The sequence below is a fragment of the Oncorhynchus mykiss genome, chromosome 9 (genome assembly GCF_057628025.1).
Source record: "Oncorhynchus mykiss isolate SJ-2025 chromosome 9, ASM5762802v1, whole genome shotgun sequence".
Taxonomy (NCBI): domain Eukaryota; kingdom Metazoa; phylum Chordata; class Actinopteri; order Salmoniformes; family Salmonidae; genus Oncorhynchus; species Oncorhynchus mykiss.
In genome coordinates, this window is record NC_143030.1 from 64684848 (window position 1) to 64711534 (window position 26687).

The 26687-nt window shown below is 41.4% G+C and overlaps 2 protein-coding genes across 3 annotated transcripts in view; one reads left to right on the forward strand and one right to left on the reverse strand.

Moving 5' to 3' along the window:
- Window positions 1-8834: 8834 nt before the first annotated feature.
- LOC110532539 (partner of Y14 and mago A) lies at window positions 8835-24301 on the reverse strand. 2 transcript variants are annotated; one of them, XM_090185012.1, is made up of 4 exons: window positions 24155-24301; window positions 23334-23407; window positions 20805-20898; window positions 8835-11134 (listed from the first exon to the last, which is right to left on the reverse strand). In XM_090185012.1, the coding sequence occupies exon 4, from the start codon at window positions 11077-11079 to the stop codon at window positions 10651-10653; it is 429 nt and encodes a 142-aa protein (XP_090041138.1). In that variant the 5' UTR covers window positions 11080-11134; window positions 20805-20898; window positions 23334-23407; window positions 24155-24301; the 3' UTR covers window positions 8835-10650. The 2 variants fall into 2 exon arrangements, with proteins under 2 accessions (XP_090041138.1, XP_021472200.1); XM_021616525.3 differs by lacking the exons at window positions 23334-23407; window positions 24155-24301 and adding an exon at window positions 22855-23310.
- Window positions 23069-26687, forward strand: part of LOC110532541 (spermatogenesis-associated serine-rich protein 2) — a 53874-nt gene continuing 50255 nt past the window's right edge. The window contains exon 1 of the mRNA XM_090185011.1: window positions 23069-23177. The gene's annotated coding sequence lies outside the window, so the exon portion shown is untranslated. The remainder of the gene's footprint in view (window positions 23178-26687) is intronic.

Genomic DNA, 26687 nt, shown 5'->3' on the forward strand with positions numbered 1-26687 from the left:
GTTTGCTAATATACATTTTTGTGAAGATATCCATTGTTACAGTTGTTAGGTTCCAATTTTGAGTAAATAACTCACGGACACTAGAGAAGCTTAACCAAGTTTAATTCTTCCCAAAGGGTCATTACAGCTGTAATTCAGGCAAAAAAAACATTTCACACAAGTACTAACATTTAACCCTGTCTCCTAGGCTGAGTCTCCTCCACAACTGAACAGCCAACGCATCTCTGTTGCTAGACAGAACCTTAGTGATATCTGTTCTTCTGTGTCTCTTCTCCTCCCAGAGGATCCCTGATGCCTAACAATAACATAACGTAAACGCTATAAACTCAGCAAAAAAAAGAAACGTCCCTTTATCAGTCTTTCAAAGATAATTTGTAAAAATCCAAATAACTTCACAGATCGTCATTGTAAAGGGTTTAAACACTGTTTCCCATGCTTGTTCAATGAACCATAAATAATTAATGAACATACACCTGTGGAACGGTCGTTAAGACACTAACAGCATACAGAGACGGTGGGCAAGGGTTAGGTCACAGTTATGAAAACTTAGGACACTAATGAGGTATTTCTATTGACTTCGAAAAACATCAAAAGAAATATGCTCCGGGTCCCTGCTCATCTGCGTGAACATGCCTTAGGCATGCTGCAAGGAGGCATGAGGACGGCAAATGTGGCCAGGGCAATAAATTGCAATGTCCGTACTGTGAGACGCCTAAGACAACGCTACAGGGAGACAGGACGGACAGCTGATCGTCCTCGCAGTTGCAGAACACGTGTAACAACACCTGCACAGGATTGGTACATCCGAACATCACACCTGCGGGACAGGTACAGGAGAGCAAGAACAACTGCCCGAGTTACACCAGGAACGCACAATCCCTCCATCAGTGCTCAGACTGTCCGTAATAGGCTGAGAGAGGCTGGACTGAGGGCTTGTAGGCCTGTTGTAAAGCAGGTCCTCACCAGACATCACCAGCAACAACATTGCCTATGGGCACAAACCCACCGTCACAGGACCAGGCAGGACTGGCAAAAAGTGCTCAACACTGACGAGTCACGGTTTTGTCTCATCAGGGGTGATGGTCGGATTCGCGTTTATCATCGAAGGAATGAGCATTACATCGAGGCCTGTACTCTGGAGCGGGATCGATTTGGAGGTGGAGGGTCCGTCATGATCTGGGGAAGTGTGTCACAGCATCATCGGACTGAACTTGCTGTCATTGCAGGCAATCTCAGCACTGTGCGTTAAAGGGAAGACATGCTCCTCCCTCATGTGGTACCCTTCCTGCAGGCTCATCCTGACATGACACTCCAGCATGACAATGCCAACAGCCATACTGCTCGTTCTGTGCGTGATTTCCTGCAAGACAGGAATGTCAGTGTTTCGCCATGGCCAGCGAAGAGCCCGGATCTCAATCCCATTGAGCACGTCTGGGACCTGTTGGATCAGAGGGTGAGGGCTAGGGCCATTCCCCCCAGAAATGTCTGGGAACTTGCAGGTGCCTTGGTGGAAGAGTGGGTTAACATTTCACAGCAATAACTGGCAAATCTGGTGCAGTCCATGAGGAGGAGGTGCACTGCTGTACTTAATGCAGCTAGTGGCCACACCAGATACTGACTGTTACTTTTGATTTTGAACCCCCCTTTGTTCTGGGACACATTACTCCATTTCTATTTGTCACATGTCTGTGGAACTTGTTCAGTTTATGTCTCAATTGTTGAATCTTATGTTCATACAAATATTTACACGTTAAGTTTGCTGAAAAAAAACGCAGTTGACAGTGAGTGTTTCTTTTTTTGCCCTCAGTGACATTGTTAATTGTTAGGTTCTAAGGTCTCCACCTGTCTCCCCTAAACATTCCCAAAGCCATCTAACTCCTACAGATAACCATTAACTTTGATGTAAAAACCATTCTCTACCATCCCTCAGAAACCATACTTCTGATCTATCATGTATCTGGTATAGCAATGTTCAAAGTTTACCCAGAATCCAACAGTTTTATGCACAGTGTACAAGAGGGTGAAATACAATGTGGGGGATACATTATGTACATTGTACATTCCTTGCACAAGAGATAGTATATAAAACATTTGTCACTCTTCTGTTGTCAAAATAAATACACATCCTTAAATGTGACTATATTTCACCTCATAGGGTTAGGTGATATACTGGCTAGGCTATAGTGTCTGGTTCTGGAGGTTGAGGTCTTACTGTACAAATAAAACACTCTCTCTCTGAGAGAGTAGCCCTTATCCATAACTTGGTTATTGTTGCTGCGCCAGTACTAGTTACCTTCGAAAACTTATAGATGGCTGTTTGTCCATGTGAAGGCAGCATTCTCAGGTTGAAGGATGCCCCAGAGAAGAGATGGGTTTTGGATGCATGCTGGAGTCCATTGCCCCAGCTTCAGCAACTGCCAATATTGAGAACACTAAGGAATAGAATGAAAGGTAACTATTATCTGGTCGCTACATTCCACTCATTCTGAAATGGTTTAGACTAGAGGGTATATTACATGTTCACATATTATCCCCAAAACATTGTTTGTTTATTTGCACCTTACCTTGAATAATATCACTTTGTTATTCCAGTTAAAGTACAAGGCTGAATTGACTGACGACTCTTATGTATAGGTAGAACAATGTTGGTAATGACAACGAAGTTGGCAAGACAGCACAAACTGATTTGGGACCAGGCTAGGAATAGTGTGAGTCAGGGCAAAAAGGTAAACTTTTTAGGAAGTGGGACTTATTGGTCCTTTAAGAGTAAACAGCTGCATTGAGGCTCCCTGGTAGATCCTTCCACAGCACAGAGATCAGGATGGGTGTGTTGTAGCCAGTAGTGTCAGACACTGTCCACACATACTAACCGCTGAAGATGTGTGTCTTGCAAAAAGGACCTGGGTGTTGGATAAATATCAGACAAACAACCACTTGTAAATACTGTATATCCAAAGGAAAGCGCTGTGCTATTTTGCAGTTTCACATATAGTTGACATTGTGTTTTGTATGACAGACATGGGGATAAAATCTTTACGGTACCTACCTAACATAATTGCATCCATGGTACCTTTGTAAGAATGTGGTGGACCTGCCTCTAGGATTGGATGATTTGGCTTTCTGTATACTGTGGGACGATTGGCTGGCTTCCCTAAAGGAGAACAGAAGAGGCAAAGGTTTCAAACACATAACGTCTTGAACGGGTCTTTATCATCTATACTAACACTTGTTTTTAAACCACTCCACATATTTCTTGTTAACAAACTATAGTTTTGGCTAGTCGTTTAGGACATCTACTTTGTGCATGACACAAGTCATTTTTCCAAAGATTGTTTACAGACATATTATCTCACTGTATCACAATTTCAGTGGGTCAGAAGATTACATACACTAAGTTGACTGGGCCTTTAAACAGCTTGGAAAATTCCAGAAAATTATGTCATGGCTTTAGAAGCTTCTGATAGGCTAATCATTTGAGTCAATTGGAGGTGTACCTGTGGATGTATTTCAAGGACGACCTTCAAACTCAGTGCCTCTTTACTTGACATCATGGGAAAATCAAAATAAATCAGCAGAAAAGACCTCAGAAGAAAATTGTAGACCTCCACAAGTCTAGTTCATCCTTGGGAGCAATTTCCAAATGTCTGAAGGCACCACAATAGTACAAACAATAGTAGACATGTATAAATACCATGGGACCACACAGCCATCATACCGCTCAGGAAGGAGACGCATTCTGTCTCCTAGAGATGGACGTACTTTGGTGCAAAAAGTTCAAATCAATCCCAGAACAACAGAAAAGGAACTTGTGAAGATGCTGGAGGAAACAGGTACAAAAGTATCTATATCCACAGTAAACCGAGTCCTATATCGACATATCCTGAAAGGCCTCTCAGCAAGGAAGAAGCCACTGCTCCAAATCCGCCATAAAAAAGCCAGACTACGGTTTGCAACTGCACATGGGGACAAAGATCGTACTTTTTGGAGAAATGTCCTCTGGTCTGATGAAACAAACATAGAACTGTTTGGCCATAATGACCATTGTTATGTTTGGAGGAACAAGGGTGAGGCTTGCAATCCGAAAAACACCATCCCAACCGTGAAGCACCGGGGTGGCAGCATCATTTTATGGGGGTGCTTTGCTGCAGGAGGGACTGGTGCACTTCTCAAAATAGATGGCATCTTGAGGATGGAAAATGGTGTGGATATATTGAAGCAACATCTCAAGACATCAGTCAGGAAGTGAAAGCTTGGTTGCAAATGGGTCATGACCCCAAGCATACTTCCAAAGTTGTGGCAAAATGGCTTAAGGACAACAAAGTCAAGGTATTGGAGTGGCCGTCACAAAGCCCTGATGTCCCCCCTATAGAAAATTTGTGGGCAGAACTGAAAAATAGTGTGCGAGCAAGGAGGCCTACAAACCTGACTCAGTTACACCAGCTCTGTCAGGAGGAATTGCCAAAATTCACCCAACTTATTGTGGGAAGCTTGTGGAAGGCTACCCAAAACATTTGACCCAAGTTAAACAATTTAAAGGCAATGCTACAAAATGCTAATTGAGTGTATGTAAACTTCTGACCCACTGGGAATGTGATGAAAGAAATAAAAGCTGAAATAAATCATTCTCTCTACTATTATACTGACATTTCACATTCTTAAAATAAAGTGGTGATCCTAAATGACCTAAAACAGGTAATTTTTACTAGGATTAAATGTCAGGAATTGTGAAAAACTGAGTTTAAATGTATTTGGCTAAGATGCATGTAAACTTCCGACTTCAACTGTACATACAACATCCACAGGAAATCAAAGTCTTACTACAGAATTATTTGATGTTTTATCAGATATTGATCACAATCTGTATTAACATAATAAATAATCATCCAGCCCTAAACACAGAGAGCTTGGATTCCAGAGATGACATCAGGATTTAGTTTGAAGTTGGCATGGTATCCAGGGTAAACGGGGCGCATTAGAGCCTTGTGAGAGTGACCCAAGCCAAGGACGTGACCAATCTCATGGGCTGCTACAATCCTCAATTCATGGCCAGAAGACTTCCCCTCTGTCCACTACTTGTCTTTATCAAAATGCACAATTTTTTATTTCACCTTTATTTAACCAGGTAGGCAAGTTGAGAACAAGTTCTCATTTACAATTGCGACAATGCCTGACTCCCCTTAATGACAGAGGATTGTTACAGACAGGTGAAAATACAGATGATATCACATTCAGATGCATATACAGCAGATCGTCTACATCAGACTCATGTCATGCCATTTCAGTTGAGATCTGAAAAGCCTTCTTTCACACATCCAAACTGCAGTGACAGTTGTACGCCTATGGCGCACTGACTCTCACCTGGTCTGTCGAATGGCACTGGACAAGATCATTGTTATGAAACACGACTTTGATGTCTGCTCTTCACAGAAACAACACCTCCCAGAAATTCAGGGGTGACATCTTACTTCAGTACCTAAACACAGACCGCAGGGCCGCACATGTTTTTGCCAGACCCATATCTGGGGTGTAGCTATAGATGCAGTAGGTCAGCATTATCTTACACCAAGTAGAACCTGTGGAAATGGGCATTAGTTAAATATAGCAGTCAAAAATAGTTGTAAAGCTAAAACATTTATGGCAAGGCTTTGTTTTTACCCTTAGTTGATTGTGTGGGCATATTTTTGCCTCACACCAAGTCAAGATTATCTAACAATGAATCCGGAAGAGAATAAATAAAGTGACCCACCCATGACTTGATATTTGAGGGATTTGTCATTGAAGGAGATCTCAAAGTTTGTTTCATCATTGCCAATGTGGCCTTATTAAGTGTTGCTGAGACAGCTAAGTTAGTTGCCTTCTGGAAGGTTCCAAAGGTTCTTATAGTTAAACACATTTGTAGTATATTGAGTATGTAAAACTGCCAAGCTGAAGGACAGCCTAAAGCACAAGAGAAGAGAGAACATGCTACGAAGTGTGATTTTTGGTGGTTACCTCAGTGCCCCTGTCATTTCCTAAGTATGATCAACTTGACTCATACTATTCTTCAGTGGGATGTGCAGGTAGCCATAGTTCCTTAAATAGACCTAAGGAGATGTGGCACTGGCAGACATGCTAACATTAACAGTATTAGTAGGTACATGTTTGGCATGACAACAAACGAACACAAAGAGGAGTTGGCTAAAGCTCAGACCAGGCTGTTTAGTAAATAATGAATTGCAGCAGTTCTCATTGATAATCTATTATATGGGACATTCTTACCATGGTTTCCATTAGTTCCTCCCTGTTCAAGGCAATGGATGACACTTGTCAGCGAGACAAGAAACAGCATGTACAGTCGTGGCCAAAAGTTTTGAGAATGACACAAGTATTAAGTTTCCCAAAGTCTGCTGCCTCAGTTTGTATGATGGCAATTTGCATATACTCCAGAATGTTATGCAAATTTGCCATGCAAATGAACTGGATCCCCCCAAAAAACATTTCAGCCCTGCCACAAGAGGACCAGCTGACATCATGTCAGTGATTCTCTCGTTAACACAGGTGTGAGTGTTGACGAGGACAAGGCTGGAGATCACTCTGTCATGCTGATTGAATTCGAATAACAGACTGGAAGCTTCAAAAGGAGGGTGGTGCTTGGAATCATTGTTCTTCCTCTGTCAACCATGGTTAACTGCAAGGAAACACGTGCCGTCATCATTGCTTTGCACAAAAAGCGCTTCACAGGCAAGGATATTGCTGCCAGTAAGATTGCACCTAAATCAAAAATGTATCGGCTCATCAAGAACTTAAAGGAGAGTGGTTCAATTGTTTTGAAGAAGGCTTCAGGGCACCCAAGAAAGTCCAGCAAGCGCCAGGACCGTCTCCTAAAGTTGATTCAGCTGCGGGATCGGGGCACCACCAGTACAGAGCTTGCTCAGAAATGGCAGCAGGCAGGTGTGAGTGCATCTGCACGCACAGTGAGGCGAAGACTTTTGGAGGATGGCCTGGTGTCAAAAAGGGAAGCAAAGAAGCCACTTCTCTCCAGAAAAACATCAGGGAAAGACTGACATTCTGCAAAAGGTACAGGGATTGGACTGCTGAGGACTGGAGTAAAGTCATTTTCTCTGATGAATCCCCTTTCCGATTGTTTGGGGCATCCGGGAAACAGCTTGTCCGGAGAAGACAAAGTGAGCGCTACCATCAGTCCTGTGTCATGCCAACAGTGAAGCATCCTGAGACCATTCATGTGTGGGGTTGCTTTTCAAACTCCAAGCATTAATTATGCAAGAATGGGCTGCCATCAGTCAGGATGTGGCACAGAAGTTAATTGACAGCATGCCAGGGCGGATTGCAGAGGTCTTGAAAAAGAAGGGTCAACACTGCAAATATTGACTCTTTGCATCTACTTCATGTAATTGTCAATAAAAGCCTTTGACACTTATGAAATGCTTGTAATTATACTTCAGTATTCCATAGTAACATCTGACAAAAATATCTAAAGACACTGAGGCAGCAGACTTAGTGAAAATTAATATTTGTGTCATTCTCAAAACTTTTGGCCACGACTGTACTCCATCTAATAATCCGTTTTAAGATATTGATGTTTTCAAGTACTGTATCTATTTCTTATTTATTCAGTGAGATACAGTGTGATGAAAATAAACTAAGAACTCTATCCGATAAAATCCAATAAAATAATAAATAAAATAAAAATAATCCAATAAATATTTCAGGTATATTTTATCCATCTAGAGGAGTCTTCTAAGCCTAGTTCATAATTTTCATTCTGTTGGTCCCGGTCTCATAACGTTCTATGGAACTGGTAGTTTATGGTTTCACATAGTTTTATATCATTGTCTGCCCACTGGGACTTGTTTCCAACCACATAATAAAACAGAGGAATGCATTCTTGGATTAGTTTAGAGCAAATAAATACTCCAGACACCGACAGCAACTCATAAAGTACACAGCCCACTTACACTGAAACTTACAACTATCCCAAAAGCTATCCCCTGTCAACTAATTAAATTGCCACTAATATCCTAGATCACGTCAGAGGAACACAAAATAATTAGGTCAATATAACTAACAACTTTTAAAGGTCTATTCTTGGTCAGTTTAAATGACAATTGAGACAGGGTTACAAAACAGATGGTGTATTCAATGCACCTTATATTGCATAATTAATGAACAATGTAACAGTGATTCACTACTAGGGAAAGACTGTGAAGGATTTACTAAATATATCACTGAAGTTGCTCAATCAAGATTTGTGTTTCTTTCTACATTTCTCTAAATAAATATGTAGTCTGAGATAAAAACCTAATCCTCCAGTAATGTAAAGTTTTACAACTGTCCTATGAGAGAAAAACAACTAACCACATTTCCATTCTGAGACAACCGTTAATTAGTATGCTTATATATAAGATCCATTAACTTAACACGTCAATGTCACATTTTTGCCTCTTGATGTCACCAGGGCAAGTTTTTCAAATTGTTTAATCTGGTTCAGAATGATCTGGATTCTGTAATCCTCGTTTTTGCAATGCAAGATCAGATTGATCTAGCTGTTTTTGAGACGTTTTTTCAGCAAATAACCAGATAGGATCATTCTGATTCAGATAACACAATATCAAGATCACACAATCCGGCATTTCAGGCCTACACCTTGCCATCTACTGGACAGGCTATGGTACTACTTCAACACTGTCATAATGAAACAGATATGAGCAGGGAAAGTGGGATAGCTAGTCAGTTGTACAACTGAATGCATTCAACTGAAATGTGTCTTCCGCATTTAACCCAACCTGAGTAAACTATATTAATAAAAGGTACCTAGATTAAAAATTGTCTGCATATCACATAAGTACATGCATTTATTTGACACTTCTCAATATAACAACTGACCACATTACTTTAAGACAACCAATTTAACATTACCTTTGGTTTTCAGATGCAAAATAGCTTTTTAAACCTTGTCACCTTAGTTATACTGAACAAAAATATAAACACAACAATTTCAAAGATTTTGTTGAGTTACAGTTCATATAAGGAAATCAGTCACTTTAAATAATTTAATTCGGCACTAATCTATGGATTTCACATGACTGGGCAGGGGCACATCTATGGGTGGGCCTGGGAGGGCATAGGCCCATCATCTTGGGAGCCAGGCCCACCCACTGGAGAGCAAGGCCCAGCCAATCAAACATAAATAGTCCCCAGCACCCCCTCTGATGATTCCCCAGGTGAAGTAGCCAGATGTGGAGGTCCTGGGCTGGCATGGTTACAAGTGTTCTGCGGTTGTGAGGCTGGTTGGACATACTGCCAAATTCTCTAAAACAACATTGGTCGAGAAATCAACATTCAATTCTCTGGCAACAGCTCTGGTGGACATTCCTTGCAGTGACCATGCCAATTGCACGATCCCTCAAAACTTGAGACATCTCCGGCATTGTGCTGTGTGACAAAACTGCACATTTTAGTGGCCTTTCATGTCCCCAGCACAAGGTGCACTTGTGTAATGGTCATGCTGTTTAATCAGCTTCTTGATATGGCACCCTGTCAGGTGGATGGATTATCTTGACAAAATATAAAACGCTCACTAACAGGGATGTAAACAAATGTGTACACAAAATTAGAGAGAAATAAGCTTTTTGTGCATATGGAACATTTCTGAGATGTTTTATTTCAGCTCAAGAAACATGGGACCGGCCCTTTACATGTTGCATTTATATTTTTGTTCAGTTTACATTAAAATGTCTTGGTTGTAGTGCCATTCACCTTTCTAGAACCACCCTTCCAGTGAGATCAAGATAATCCAGAATTTCAGCATCAAAACTATCCAAATCGCCTTTGAAAAACGACATTTAATCGTGATTAAAAGGTCAGATTGGATAACCAAATCCGAATCCCTACAAAGAGGACCAGAATCACATTCTAACATTTAATCATATCTGATTGCCGAAATCAGATCAAAAAACAGCACAATCCTCTCTATCCCCTGTAATCACAGGGATTTACATTATTAGTTGTTTACAATGTTGTAAACCATGAACCTCTTCATTATGTACACAAATTCAAACTGTATTTGAAGTAATCCAATCATTGGGAAAATATGTATAATTTCAGTACAGAGATGGGTCAACAAACAGGTATTCTTTTCAATAGGGGAGTTTTGTATCTTTAATGCAACTAACTAATATATAATATTTTATGCTATTCTTGACAGATAAAGATTATTTTTTTAAAGATACAAAATGCACAAACATACTAAGTACACAAATAAATGCTATTACAACTATAATTGAATGGCCAATAAGTTCATAGCCAAGCATAAGGAATCAGTTCAATTGTTTTAAAAGTACATTTTAAATGAAGAGAAAACACCTGGCTGGCTCATTGTTGTTTGGTAATTGGTTTTGGACAAAGTGTGGGAAAAGCATGATCACTTATTGTCAACAACATAACACGTGAAGTGTTGGGTTTATGTACACTTGATATTCCAAAAGCCATGTTCATTGGCTGTCTGATATCAACAAATATCCAGAAACTGTTCAAGGGAAGCTCATCAACGCAGCTGTAAATGTCAATTTCTTTTAGAACTGGGTGTTTGTATTTTTGAACAGTCTAACTTCCACAACTGGTTTGCTGCCCATTTTTACAACATTTTCTATCTCATGAATCCTCCTCAAGCTGCAGTAACTCGTCCTGTAAGGCTTTGGCCCTTCCAAGCTTCTCCTGCTGCTCTTTTGTAGCTTGATTGATTTCCCCAGAGTCCAGTTTCTGCTGCAGCTCCTCAACCTGCCTCAGCTTCTTTTTTATGTTCTTGATCTTCTTGGCCTTTTCTGCTGTTGCAGATGAAGGGTCATTAGTAGCTCCAGCTGGGTTAGATGCAGGCGTCACACTGTTACCGTCCTCGGCAAACGTTATAGTCTCAACAGCATTTGTTAGTGATTCCACATTGCTATCCGGGCCTTGCTGCTTGCGCTTTTCCTTGCGTTTCATGTTTCGCTTGGCTGTCTTGGAGAGCCCAGCTGTCTCGTTCTCTGCAATGCCGGGGATCCCCTGCTGCTGCCTTGCCTGGGCCGCATTGTCGGGGCTCATACCTGGTGGCAGATCGGGCTTGCCCTTGAAGAACTTAACAAATTTATTCTCGTAGCTGAAAGCAAAGAGGAAATGAGGAAACAACCAATCTACATCAAAGGCTTCTAACAAAATCCATATAAAAGGATGACTTGAGAGAGGTACAGAACCAGTCAAAAGTTTGGACACACCTACTCGTTCAAGGGTTTTTCTTTATTTGTACTATTTTCTACATTGCAGAATAATACTGAAGACATCAAAGCTATGAAATAGCACATATGGAATCATGTAGAATTTTACATTTGAGATTCTTCAAAGTAGCCACCCTTTGCCTTGATGACAGCTTTGCACACTCTTGGCATTCTCTCAACCAGCTTCATGAGGTAGTCACCTGGAATGCATTGCAATTAACAGGTGTGCCTTGTTAAAAGTTAATTTGTGGCATTTAAAATACAACAGGTGTAGACTTTACAGTGAAATGCTTACTTACCTAACCAACTGTGCAAAAAAGGTATTAGGTGAACAATAGGTAACTAAATAAATAAAAACAACAGTAAAAAAGTACAGTACAGGCACTGGTTAGTCGGGCTGATTGAGGTAGTATTTACATATGGTTAAAGTGACTATGCATATATTATAAACAGAGTAGCAGCAGTGTAAAAGAGGGGTTGGGTGGGCACACAATGCAAATAGTCCATGTAGCCATTTGATTACCAATTCAGGAGTCTTATGGCTTGGGGATAAAAACTATTGAGAAGTTTTTTGTCCTAGACTTGGCACTCCGGTACCGGTTGCCATGCGGTAGTAGAGAGAACAGTCTATGACTGGGGTGGCTGGGGTCTTTGACAATTTTTAGGGCCTTCTTCTGACCCCGCCTGGTGTAGAGGTCCTGGATGGCAGGCAGCTTAGCCCCAGTGATGTACTGGGCCGTACGCACTACCCTCTGTAGTGCCTTGCGGTCAGAGAGCAAGCAATTGCCGTACCAGGCAGTGACGCAACCAGTCAGGATGCTCTCGATGTTGCAGCTGTAGAACCTTTTAAAGGATCTGAGGACCCATGCCAAATCTTTTTAGTTTCCTGAGGGGGAATAGGCTTTGTCGTGCCCTCTTCACGACTGTCTTGGTATGTTTGGACAATTCTAGTTTGTTGTTTATGTGGACACCAAGGAACTTGAAGCTCTCAACCTGCTCCACTACAGCCCCGTCGATGAGAATGGGGGGAGTGCTCGGTCCTCCTTTCCCTGTACTCCACAATCATCTCCTTAGTCTTGGTTACGTTGAAGGATAGGTTGTTATTCTGGGACCACCCGGCCAGGTCTCTGACCTCCTCCCTATAGGCTGTCTCGTCGTTGTCGGTGATCAGGCTGTTGTGTCGTCTGAAAACGTAATAATGGTGTTGGAGTCGTGCCTGGCCATGCAGTCGTGGGTGAACAGGGAATACAGGAGGGGACTGAGCACGCACCCCTGTGGAGCTCCAGTGTTGAGGATCAGCGTGGCAGATGTGTTGCTACCTACCCTCACCACCTGGGGGCAGCCCGTCAGGAAGTCCAGGATCCAGTTGCAGAGGGAGGTGTTTAGTCCCAGGATCCTTAGCTTAGTTATGAGCTTTGAGGATACTATGGTGTTGAACGCTGAGCTGTAGTCAATAAATAGCATTCTCACGTAGGTGTTCCTTTTGTCCAGGTGGGAAAGGGCAGTGTGGAGTACAAGAGATTGCATCATCTGTGGATCTGTTTGGGCGGTATGCAAATTGGAGTGGGTATATGGTTTCTGGGATAATGGTGTTGATGTGAGCCATTACCAGCCTTTCAAAGCACTTAATGGCTACGGACGTGAGTGCTATGGGTCTGTAGTCATTTAGGCAGGTTGCCTTCGTGTTCTTGGGCACAGGGACTATGGTGGTCTGCTCAGGGAAATGTTGAAAATGTCTGTGAAGACACCTGCCAGTTGGTCAGCACATGCCCTGAGCACACGTTCTGGTAATCCGTCTGGCCCTGCAGCCTTGTGAATGTTGACCTGTTTAAAAGGTCTTACTCACGTCGGCTACAGAGAGCATGATCACACAGTCGTCCGGAAGAGCTGATGCTCTCATGCATGCCTCAGTGTTGCTTGCCTCAAAGCGAGCATAGAAGAGATTTAGCTCGTTTGGTAGGCTCGTGTCACTGGGCAGCTCGCGGCTGTGCTTCCCTTTGCTGCTGCAGAGGATAAATTCATTACAGTTACCAGCCTCAGAAATTGCATCCCAAGTAAATGCTTCACAGAGTTCAAGTAACAGACACCTCCACATAAACTGTTCAGAAGAGACTGTGTGAATCAGGCCTTCATGGTTGAATTGCTGCAAAGAAACCACTACTAAAGAACACCAATAATAAGAAGAGACTTGCTTGGGCCAGAAAACACAAACAATGGACATTAGACTGGTGTTAATCTGTCCTTTAGTCTGATGAGACCTAATTTGAGATTTTTGGTTCCAACTGCTGTGACTTTGTGAGACGCAGAGCAGGTTAACGGATGATCTCAGCAAGTGTGTTTCCATCCGTGAAGTGAGGAGGAGGTGTGATGATGCTTTGCTGGTGACACTGTCAGTGATTTATTTAGAATTCAAGGCACACTTAACCAGCATGGCTACCACAGCATTCTCCAGCAATACGCCATCCCATCTGGTTTGCTGCATCAGATGACCTGGCCTCCACAATCACCTGACCTCAACACAATTGAGATGGTTTGGGATGAGTTGGACTGCAGAGTAAAGGAAAAGTAGCCAACAAGTGCTCAGCATATGTGGGAACTCCTTCAAGACTGTTGGAAATGCATTACATGTGAAGCTGGTTGAGAGAATGCCAAGAGTGTGCAAAGCTGTGTCATGACTCCCCTGGTCGAGGATCAAAGGCCTCAGATCAGCTTGGTAAATAGCTGACCACAACCAGACCCTCTTACCCACAGAAGGGGGGGGGGGGGGGGTTTGAAACCTTATCACTCAGTCATAAATTAGGCAGGAGGGGAATCTCTCCCTTCGCTCCTCAGTATTGGGAAAGGAATTCCTTTGTTACAGAGACATTTTGCCGCCCAAAAATATAACACCCAAAGAATGAACTTTGGAACAACATTTATTAGATTAGATAGTAATGTTAAGAATGGTCCATGGGGATCTAAAGAATAATCCTGTCACATTGTTTATTATTTTGTGATGTTATTAAAAATGGTATGAACCAAATACTATAACTTAGGAAGGACATTCTAGCCATCCAATATGATAATAGAATATGATGAATGACGAAACTGTTCGTTAAGATGCTAATGTGATTTTGGTTTTCTAATGAGATAATGGTTTTTCATGTCCGTTGAACATTAACTAAGCCAAGCCCCTGATGAGGTAGAGAGTGTCAGTGTGATGGAAGCACCTTTCTGACCAGAGTGCTTAAAGGGACTCGCTAAGAATTAACATGAGAGCAGCAGACGGACAGCGTGAGCTGAACGATACAAATGGTTTAAACTCTTAGTCTCAACACGAGGTGAGAAGATAACCTCACCTATCAGACCAGAAAAGCGTGGAGAGTTGGCCACACGTTGAAATGGTTAGAAACTCTGAAACAAATGAAGATAATGACTAGACCAGAACATTTGACAGTCTGACCAGAACATTTAACAGTCTGCAGCTGTGCATGTAAAGGATCTAGAACTTGACAATTTACCTGAGAAAGGAAAGATTACACCCCATCTCAGACAATCATTGGTGCATCCGAAACAACCACTACAAGCCGGAACTACTAAGCAGATTGTGACCTCTGGTGGACAACCAGAGCGTTACACCCATGCAGCCCCTCCCTCATAGAAGGATTGGTTGGTTCCAACAGAGAGACGACGAACAAAGACACGTAATTAATTACATTGCATTTATTACCCAAATGGGAGGCAGTTCGTGAGCAAAGCATTATTATTACTTCGAGGGTAGTTCGTAAATGTACGATAAGTTTGACTCTCCCTCTCTTCATCTACCCCTCCCTCTCCATATGTGTAACAAGCAGTCAAATCTTGTCAGTCCACTACGGACATTTGTCTCATGTAAGTCTGTATGTGTATTTGGTGTTATTATTTAGTTAGTAAATAAATAAATACATTTGAGTAGAACTGAATAACCAGAAAAGGCTGGGGTTCTTGCGGATTCAAGAGGTCTGTGATGTTCAGAATGAGACTGATATGAGATAATGATTAATAAGTGACTGTTATTGATGTAAGAGTTATCTACAGTTGAAGTCGGAAGTTTACATACACCTTAGCCAAATCTATTTAAACTCAGTATTTTGTAGCATTGCCTTTAAATTGTTTAACTTGGGTCAAATGTTTCAGGTAGCCTTCTACAATCTTCCCACAATAAGTTGGGTGAATTTTGGCCATTCCTCCTGACAGAGGTAGTGTAACTGAGTCAAGTTTGTAAAGGCCTCCTTGCTCGGACACTATTTTTCAGTTCTGCCCACAAATTCTCTATAAGATTGAGGTCTTTGTGATGGCCACTCCAATACCTTGACTTTGTTGTCCTAACCTCTTCATCCTACCCCCTCCTTTTTCGAACATTCTGTTAAAAATCGCGCAACATTTCAGCGTCCTGCTACTCATGCCAGGAATATAGTATATGCATATGATTAGTATGTGTGGATAGAAAACACTCTGAAGTTTCTAAAACTGGTTAAATCACGGCTGTGACTATAACAGAGCGTGTGTTTCATCGAAAAGCGCAAGAAAAACTTGTCACTGAAAGCTGAAAAAAGTATCCATGCGCTCCTTTCATGGAATGTTTAAAGGAAACCAAATTTAATATGGACACGGATGCAATTCCTACAGCTTCCACACGATGTCGCCAAAAACGTCATCTTCATTGACAAAAATCCTTTGAGACATTACCAATAGATCCGTCATTCCATCCAGCCTACCTCAATCGATTTTGGAAGATTGAAAAATGGACATTGTTTTCTTGAGTAGCTGCTATTGAATACAGATCGCCCAGTGATCAATTTGATCGCTTATTAACGTTTACAAATACCTAAAGTTGGGTTACAAAAGTAGGTTGAAGTGTTTTGTCAAAGAATATAGGCAACTTATATCATTTTTAAAAATGACGTTGCGTGTTGGAAGAGAGCTTTTTTCGTGAAGCAGACAGGCTATACAAATGGATATTTTGGGCATTCATGGACGGATTTAATCGTGAAAAAGACCAATTTGTGATGTTTATGGGACATATAGGAGTGCCAACAAAGAATATCATCAAAGGTAATGAATGTTTTATATTTTATTTCTGCGTTTTTGTGTAGCGCCGGCTACGCTAATTATTTTGTTTACGTCGCCTTCAGGCATTTTGGGGTGTTGCATGCTATCAGATAATAGCTTCTCATGCTTTCACCGAAAGCTAGATTCACAACGAGTGTAGCTTTAATTCAATACCCTGCATGTGTATTTTAATGAACGTTTGAGTTTTAACGAGTACATTTAGCATTTAGCGTAGCGCATTTGCATTTCCAGGTGCCTACTTGAGACGTCTGTGTCTCAAGTAGGATCAAGAAGTTAAGCCATTTTTCCACAACTTTGGAAGTATGCATGGGGTCACTGTCCATTTGGAAGACCCATTTGCGACCAAGCTTTATCTTCCTGACTGATGTCTTGAGATGCTGCTTCAATATATCCACATCATTTTCCTACCTCATGATGCCATCTATTTTGTGAAGTGCACCAGTCCCTCCTTCAGCAAAGCACCCCCACAACATGATACTGCCACCCCGGTGCTTCACGGTTGGGATGGTGTCCTTCGGATTGCAAGCCTCACCCATGTTCCTCCAAACATAACAATGGTCATTAAGGCCAAACAGTTCTATTTTTGTTTCATCAGACCAGAAAAGTACGATCTTTGTCCCCATGTGCAGTTGCAAACCGTAGTCTGGCTTTTTTATGGCGGTGTTGGAGCATTGGCATCTTCCTTGCTGAGAGGCCTTTCAGGTTATGTCGATATAGGACTCGTTTTACTGTGGACATAGATACTTTTGTACCCGTTTCCTCCAGCATCTTCACAAGGTCCTTTGCTGTTGTTCTGGGATTGATTTGCAATTTTCGCACTGAAGTACGTTCATCTCTAGGATACAGAATGCGTCTCCTTCCTGAGCGGTATGATGGCTGTGTGGTCCCATGGTGTTTATACTTGTGTTCTATTGTTTGTACAGATGAATGTGGTACCTTCAGGCATTTGGAAATTGCTCCCAAGGATGAACTAGACTTGTAGAGGTCTACAATTTTTTTCTGAGGTCTTGGCTGATTTCTTTTGATTTTCCCATGATGTCAAGCAAAGAGGCACTAAGTTTGAAGGTCGGCCTTGAAATACATCTACATCTCCAATTGACTTAAATGATGTCAATTAGCCTACAGTGGGGCAAAAAAGTAGTTAGTCAGCCACCAATTGTGCAAGTTCTCCCACTTAAAAAGATGAGAGAGGCCTGTAATTTTCATCATAGGTACACTAACTATGACAGACAAAATTAGAAAAAAAATCCAGAAAATCACATTGTAGGATTTTGAATGAATTTATTTGCAAATTATGGTGGAAAATAAGTATTTGGTCACCTACAAACAAGCAAGATTTCTGGCTCTCACAGACCTGTAACTTCTTATTTAACCTTTTGCGACTAGGGGGCAGTATTTACATTTTTGGATAAAAAACGTTTCCGTTTTAAACAGGATATTTTGTCATGACAAGATGCTCGACTATGCATATAATTGACAGCTTTGGATAGAAAACACTGACGTTTCCAAAACTGCAAAGATATTGTCTGTGAGTGCAACAGAACTGATGCTACAGGCGAAACACAGATAAAAATCCAATCAGGAAGTGCCGCATTTTTTGAAACCGCTTCATGCCAATGACTCCTTATATGGCTGTGAATGGGCTACGAATGAGCTTACGCTTTCTACGTATTCCCCAAGGTGTCTACAGCATTATGACGTCTTTATACGCATTTATGTTGAAGAATATTCGTAAGGGACCACATTGAGCAAGTGGTCACATGATGGCTCCCGCAGAAAATCTTGCGTAAAGTACTGAGGTAGCCATTTTTCCAATCGCTTCTTATGAGAAACCAATTGTCCCGATGGATATATTATCGAATAGATATGTGAAAAACACCTTGAGGATTCATTCTAAACAACGTTTGCCATGTTTCTGTCGATATTATGGAGCTAATTTGGAAAAAAGTTTGCCGTTGTAGTGACCGCATTTTCCAGTCGACTTCTCAGCCAAACGTGAAAAACAAACGGGAGCTATTTCGGCTACAAAAATAATATTTTTGGAAAAAAGGAACATTTGCTATCTAACTGGGAGTCTCCTGAGTGAAAACATCCGAAGTTCTTCAAAGGTAAATAATTTAATTTGATTGCTTTTCTTATTTTCGTGAAAATGTTGCCTGCTGCCAGCAGAGCCTAGCATAGCATTATGCCATGATAAACTTACACAAATGCTTGTCTAGCGTTGGCTGTAAAGCATATTTTGAAAATCTGAGATGACAGTGTGATTAACAAAAGGCTAAGCTGTGTCTCAATATATTTCATTTGTGATTTTCATGAATAGGATGATTTTCTAGGAAGATTTATATCCGCTGCGTTATGCTAATTAGTTTGAGGCGTTGATTACGCTCCCGGATCCGGGTTTGAGAGTCACAAGAAGTTAAGAGTCTCTGTCCTCCACTCGTTACCTGTATAAATGGCACCTGTTTGAACTTGTTATCAGTATAAAAGACACCTGTCCACAACCTCAAACAGTCACACTCCAAACTCCACTATGGCCAAGACCAAAGAGCTGTCAAAGGACACCAGAAACAAAATTGTAGACCTGAACCAGGCTGGGAAGACTGAATCTGCAATAGGTAAGCAGCTTGGTTTGAAGAAATCAACTGTGGGAGCAATTATTAGGAAATGGAAGACATACAAGACCACTGATAATCTCCCTCGATCTGGGGCTCCACGCAAGATCTCACACCGTGGGGTCAAAATGATCACAAGAACGGTGAGCAAAAATCCCAGAACCACATGGGGGGACCTAGTGAATGACCTGCAGAGAGCTGGGATCAAAGTAACAAAGCCTACCATCAGTAACACACTATGCTGCCAGGGACTCAAATCCTGCAGTGCCAGACGTGTCCCCCTGCTTAAGCCAGTACATGTCCAGGCCCGTCTGAAGTTTGCTAGAGAGCATTTGGATGATCCAGAAGAAGATTGGGAGAATGTCATATGATCAGATGAAACCAAAATATAACTTTTTGGTAAAAACTCAACTCGTCGTGTTTGGAGGACAAAGAATGCTGAGTTGCATCCAAAGAACACCATACATACTGTGAAGCATGGGGGTGGAAACATCATGCTTTGGGGCTGTTTTTCTGCAAAGGGACCAGGACGACTGATCCGTGTAAAAGAAAGAATGAATGGGGCCATGTATCGTGAGATGTTGAGTGAAAACCTCCTTCCATCAGCAAGGGCATTGAAGATGAAACGTGGCTGGGTCTTTCAGCATGACAATGATCCCAAACACACCGCCCGGGCAACGAAGGAGTGGCTTTGTAAGAAGCATTTCAAGGTCCAGGAGTGGCCTAGCCAGTCTCCAGATCTCAACCCCATAGAAAACCTTTGGAGGGAGTTGAAAGTCCGTGTTGCCCAGCAACAGCCCCAAAACATCACTGCTCTAGAGGAGATCTGCATGGAGGAATGGGCCAAAATACCAGCAACAGTGTGTGAAAACCTTGTGAAGACTTACAGAAAACGTTTGACCTTTGTCATTGCCAACAAAGGGTATATAACAAAGTATTGAGATAAACTTTTGTTATTGATCAAATACTTATTTTCCACCATAATCTGCAAATAAATTCATAAAAAATCCTACAAAGTGATTTTCTGGATTTTTTTGCTCATTTTGTCTGTCATAGTTGAAGTGTACCTATGATGGAAATTACAGGCCTCTCTCATCTTTTTAAGTGGGAGAACTTGCACAATTGGTGGCTTACTAAATACTTTATTGCCCCACTGCATCAGAAGCTTCTAAAGCCATGACATCATTTTCTGGAATTTTCCAAGCTGTTTAAAGGCACAATCCACTTAGTGTATGTAAACTTCTGACCCACTGGAGTTGTGATACAGTGAATTATAAGTGAAATAATCTGTCTGTAAACAATTGTTGGAAAAATTGCTTGTGTCATGCACAAAGTAGGCGCCTTAACTGACTTGCAAAAACTATAGTTTGCTAACAAGAAATGTGTGGAGTGGTTTAAAAACAAGTTTTAATGACTCCAACCTAAGTGTATGTAAACTTCCGACTTCAACTGTATATATCTTTAGAGTTTAATTCAGGAGATGGTAACCCGTTAAACAACTCTTCCTGGGTGCCCCAAATTCCTAATGAGTTAATTGTTAAATGATTAATTTAAATTGGGCGACAATTAAACGTAGTTAGTTTATTCGATCAATAACAGTCATAACATTACTGAAATTCACTTCGCAACAGCTGTCATCAAGGCAAAGGGTGGCTACTTTGAAAAATCTAAAATATGTATTTGTTAAAACACTTTTTTGGTTACTACATGATTCCATGTGTTATTTCATAGTTTTTTCTTCACTATTATTCTACAATGTAGAAAATAGTAAAAATAAAGTAGAAACCTTGAATGAGTAGGTGTGTCCAAACTTTTGACTGGTACTGTAACTTTGTTAGGAAGCATTACTTACACAGGGACCTCTTCCTGAGGGGTATAACCATCCTTCACTCTACGAGGCTTCCTCCAGGTTCCATCAGGTCGCTGTGTAGCAGCAATGTATTTCCCTATAACAGGAGGAGCAAACATGAGCAAATATTATACATTCACTGAAAACAATGCATTTATTTTGAACTAATGTTTTGTTCAGCTGGTAGACTCTTGCTTGCTAAAACATTGCTCTGTGTGTATGTTACAACAATACACTACTCACTATACTACAGTGCATTTTGAGAGTTAGGAACTATAAGGTTCAATCTGCATTTGTCAAAATTGAGTTAATGACATAGCCCTGTTCTGTTCAATGTTCTCTACCTATATAGTAGTCTAAATACCCCGATTCACATTGTTAAGTTCACTGATAACTGACACCATCAAATCAATGAGGGTCCAGAACTTTGAAGCCAATTATCAATAATTTTTTTTGCAGATAGAACCTTATAGTCCAAAGCTCTCGATTTGCCACGTTTGCATCAGCAGTAGCATGAACAGTACCGAGAACAATTTAATAGAAATGTATGTTTTATAGTCGTTATTAAATAGGTAACGTTAGCTAGCTAGCCCGTGTACATTTGTCAAGCCATCTAGCTACTGTATGTTAATAGGGGGCAATTCCACAGTAACAGAGTGACATCTCAAGTAGGCTAATGCGATTAGCATGAGGTTGTAAGTAACAAGAACATTTCCCAGGACATAGACATATCTGATATTGGCAGAAAGCTTAAACTATTGTTAATCTAACTGCACTGTCCAATTTACAGTAGCTATTACAGTGAAAGAATAGCATGCCATTGTTTGAGGAGAGTACACAATTTTGAACATTTAAAGCTATTAATAAACAAACTAGGCACATTTGGGCAGTCTTGATACAAAACAGAAATGCAATGGTTCATTGAATCAGTCTGAAACTTTGCACATACAATCTAAATTGCACCTGGGCTGGAATAATACATTATTTCCTTTCTCTTGCATTTCAAAGATGGTACAAAAAAACAAAAACAAAACAACACTGTTTTTTTCTTTGTATTATCTTTTACCAGGTCTAATGTGTTATATTCTCCTACATTCATTTCACATTTCCACAAACGTCAAAGTGTTTCCTTTCAAATGATACCAAGAATATGCATATCCTTTCTTCCGGGCCTGAGCTACAGGCAGTTTGATTTGGGTATGTAATTTTAGAAGAAAATTTACAAAAAAGGGGTCGATCCTTAAGAGGATCTATGCACAAGGACTACTTCTATCAAAAACCAAAGTTAAACAAACCATACAACTCTATGAACAAGGATTACTTTTAAACATTTCCACCATACATTTTACCAAAACACATTTACTTTAACAGTGCATATCAAAAGTTTGATAACAGAATAACGGTTTGTACTGTTTGTGCCTTCATACTGTTAACAAATGTAGTATCTGCACGGTTCTTCAAGTAACGTTAAAAGGTGTTCTTGTAAATAAAAAGGGGAACATTTTCAAAGTAGTCCTTGTGCATAGTTGTGTGATTTAATTAACTTAGCAACCATTTGTTTTTGTTTGACATACATTTTAAAGTAAAAAAAATGAGTTTCGGCATCACTCTGTTACCATGGAATTACCCATTATTTATAAGCGTAAACTAGCTACCTAGCGTCTTTGCTAGTTAATGTATTTCAAATTAGCCACTTGCTGCTGCTAGTACTACTAGTTAGTTATCTAACAAACACATTTTGCCCCCATCTTGGCTAGCCAACATAATCAGGTATCATATCGAACTAGTTTGTTAACACAGAGATAGCTACTAGCTAACTAGAAATATTAGCTAATACGCTAGCTATCTAGCGCTAGTGTAGTGTGTTGTGTTTTAGCTAGTAACTGGTTAGCCAGCACAGAATACGTCGCGCTGGTTCAATTTGTTTACTCCACAAAACGAACTTCGTGGGGTTACTTTTCTGGGGTAGCTACGGGTTATTCATGCTAAACTGTGTGTTCATTCTCAAACTTCACCAATATTTAACTGGATGTCTGACTTGAGCCAGCCTTACCAGATTGATCTTCAACATAAGGGGTTGCCATTTTGCTCAATTAACTACTTCCGTTGGCAGGAATGACAGGAAGTGGCGTCATCCTTACTGATAGTTCGTTTTGCATGGCCCAGTGCCCCAGGAGATTAAGGACCAATGGAATGGTCTAAATTACCAGACTCCGCTCAACCAGGGCACCAGGCCACGCAAAATGATCCAACCCACAATTTCCACTGCATTTCGTGCTATACGTCAAAGTGGAAGAACTGTCCGATACGCGTACACGTTCATCCGAGAATCACCGCCTGGGACCTCATTCAAACTTCTTCACCGACATGACTATGGTAAGTTTATACTTTACTACATAATTTTGCTCAATTTGATTAACGATAACTAACTACCAAGTGGCTGAACCATCGGCGTATTCAAGTCTCGCAACGGAACACACGTACTGTTTAAGAACAACCGTAGCAAACTGAACAAAACGGGGAGGGACCTACCTGAACTTGTCCAATGGGCTTTTCCTTCTCTTGCGCGGGGTCAAATAGCAGGACCTTCTGAAAATGACTGTTTCCTGTTTTTCGCTTGCCGCAGTAATGGCAGTTGTTGTACATTATGGGCAAATATAGAACAATGAGCTAGCTAGAAAAACACATTTGCTACGGTTGCATCAAAAGTAATTATCCGGTAAAAGAAAATGTAATCGTCAGTTTTCGTTGTTATGGCCATGTTTCTATCGCATACACTGACTAGACGCTAGCTAAGTTAACGTTTGCAAAACTAGCTAGGTAACGTTAGGTAAATATTATAACTAAAAAAAGCTTAGCGTGCTGCCATAAAGGTTAATAAGGCTAAGTATACACAATCAAATATCTATTTTTACTTAAACATTACCGTTAAACATGCTTTATATATAATATAACCACACTGCTAACATTATGCCTAACATTAAATGAAGACCAAAAATAAAATATTGGTTTTCATTAATTTTTACTATCTTGCCAATGTTGACTGGGCTGGGCTGGTCTGTGGAAACCCGCGGCCAGCCTCATTAACCATAAGCACTGGTGAAGGCTAGACGGGATCCAGCTTTTGTCAAATTAACGTCAGATTTTACTTTTCGTAACACGTTAGGAGAAATTGACATCGTTAGGATAATTATCGTGTTAGGATAACTAGGTTATGGTTAGCCAAAACAATGTACTGTTGACGTTAATTTGACATGCTGGATCCCTTCTAGCCATAACCATAAGCACAGATAGAACAATGAGCCAGATATCAAATCACATTGTATTTGTCACATGCGCCGAATAGACCTTACCGTGAAATGTTCACTTAACCAACAATGCAGTTAAGAAAATATTTACTAAATAAACTAAAGTAACACCATAAAATAACAATAATGAGGCTATACGGGGGTACCGGTACCGAGTCATGTGCAGGTTACAGGTTAGTCAAGACAATTTGTACATGTAGGTAGGGGCATATGCGGAAATCCCAGGGGGGGCGGAGGGGACACGACCCCCCCCATATAGAAAAAAATATGGCAAAAAAAAGGCCATGGTGGCAAAGTAAATACAATATAGCAAGTAAAACACTGGAATGGTAGATTTGCAGTGGAAGAATGTGCAAAGTAGAAATACAAATAATGGGGTGCAAAGGAGCAAAATAAATAAATACAGTAGGGAAAGAGGTAGTTGTTTGGGCTAAATTATAGATGGGCTATGTACAGGTGCAGTAATCTGTGAGCTGCTCTGACAGCTGGTGCTTAAAGCTAGTGAGGGAGAAGTGTTTCCAGTTTGAGATTTTTGTAATTCGTTCCAGTCATTGGCAGCAGAGAACTGGAAGGAGAGGCGGCCAAAGGAAGAATTGGTTTTAGGGGTGACCAGAGAGATATATATATATATACTTGCTGGAGCGCGTGCTACAGGTGGGTGATGCTATGGTGACCAGCGAGCTGAGAGAAGGGGGGACTTTACCTAGCAGGGTCTTGTAGATGGCATGGAGCCAGTGGGTTTGGCGATGAGTATGAAGCGAGGGCCAGCCAACGAGAGTGTACAGGTCGCAATGGTGGGTGGTATATGGGGCTTTGGTGACTAAACGGATGGCACTGTGATAGACTGCATCCAATTTGTTGAGTAGGGTATTGGGGGCTATTTTGTAAATGACATCGCCGAAGTCGGGGATCGGTAGGATGGTCAGTTTTACAAGGGTATGTTTGGCAGCATGAGTGAAGGATGCTTTGTTGCGAAATAGGAAGCCAATTCTAGATTTAACTTTGGATTGGAGATGTTTGATGTGGGTCTGGAAGGAGAGTTTATAGTCTAACCAGACACCTAGGTATTTGTAGTTGTCCATTCTAAGTCAGAGCCGTCCAGAGTAGTGATGTTGGACAGGCGGGCAGGTGCAGGCAGCGATTGGTTGAAGAGCATGCATTTAGTTTTACTTGTATTTAAGAGCAATTGGAGGCCACGGAAGGAGAGTTGTATGGCATTGAAACTTGCCTGGAGGGTTGTTAACACAGTGTCCAAAGAAGGGCCAGAAGTATACAGAATGGTGTCGTCTGCGTAGAGGTGGATCAGAGACTCACCAGCAGCAAGAGCGACATCATTGATGTATACAGAGAAGAGTCGGTCCAATAATTGAACCCTGTGGCACCCCTATAGACTGCCAGAGGTCCGGACAACAGACTCTCTGATTTGACACACTGAACTCTATCAGAGAAGTGGTTGGTGAACCAGGCGAGGCAATCATTTGAGAAACCAAGGCTGTCGAGTCTGCCGATGAGGATGTGGTGATTGACAGAGTCGAAAGCCTTGGCCAGATCAATGAATACGGCTGCACAGTAATGTTTCTTATCGATGGCGGTTAAGATATCGTTTAGGACCTTGAGCGTGGCTGAGGTGCACCCATGACCAGTTCTGAAACCCGATTGCATAGCAGAGAGGGTATGGTGAGATTCGAAATGGTCGGTAATCTGTTTGTTGACTTGGCTTTCAAAGACCTTAGAAAGGCAGGGTAGGTTTGTAGCAGTTTGGGTCATAAGTGTCCCCCCCTTTGAAGAGGGGGATGACCGCACCTGCTTTCCAATCTTTGGGAATCTCAGATGACACGAAAGAGAGGTTGAACAGGCAAGTAATAGGGGTGGCAACAATTTTGGCAGATAATTTTAGAAAGATATGGTCCAGATTGTCTAGCCCGGCTGATTTGTAGGGGTCCAGATTTTGCAGCTCTTTCAGAACATCAGCTGACTGGATTTGGGAGAAGGAGAAATGGGGAAGGCTTGAGCGAGTTGCTGTGGGGGGGTGCAGAGCTGTTGACCGGGGTAGGGGTAGCCAGGTGGAAAGCATGGCCAGCCGTAGAAAAATGCTTATTGAAATTCTCAATTATAGTGGATTTATCAGTGGTGACAGTGTTTCCTATCTTCAGTGCAGTGGGCAGCTGGGAGGAGGTGTTCTTATTCTCCATGGACTTTACAGTGTCCCAGAACTTTTTTGAGTTAGTGTTGCAGGAAGCAGATTTCTGCATGAAAAAGCTAGCCTTTTCTTTTCTAACTGCCTGTGTATATTGGTTTCTAGCTTCCCTGAAAAGCTGCATATCACGGGGACTGTTCGATGCTAATGCAGAACGCCATAGGATGTTTTTGTGTTGGTTAAGGGCAGTCAGGTCTGGGGAGAACCAAGGGCTATATCTGTTCCTGGTTCTAAATTTCTTGAAGCGGGCATGCTTATTTAAGATGGTTAGGAAGGCATTTAAAAAAAAAAAATAGGCATCCTCTACTGACGGGATGAGATCAATATCCTTCCAGGATACCACGGCCAGGTCGATTAGAAAGGCCTGCTCGCTGAAGTGTT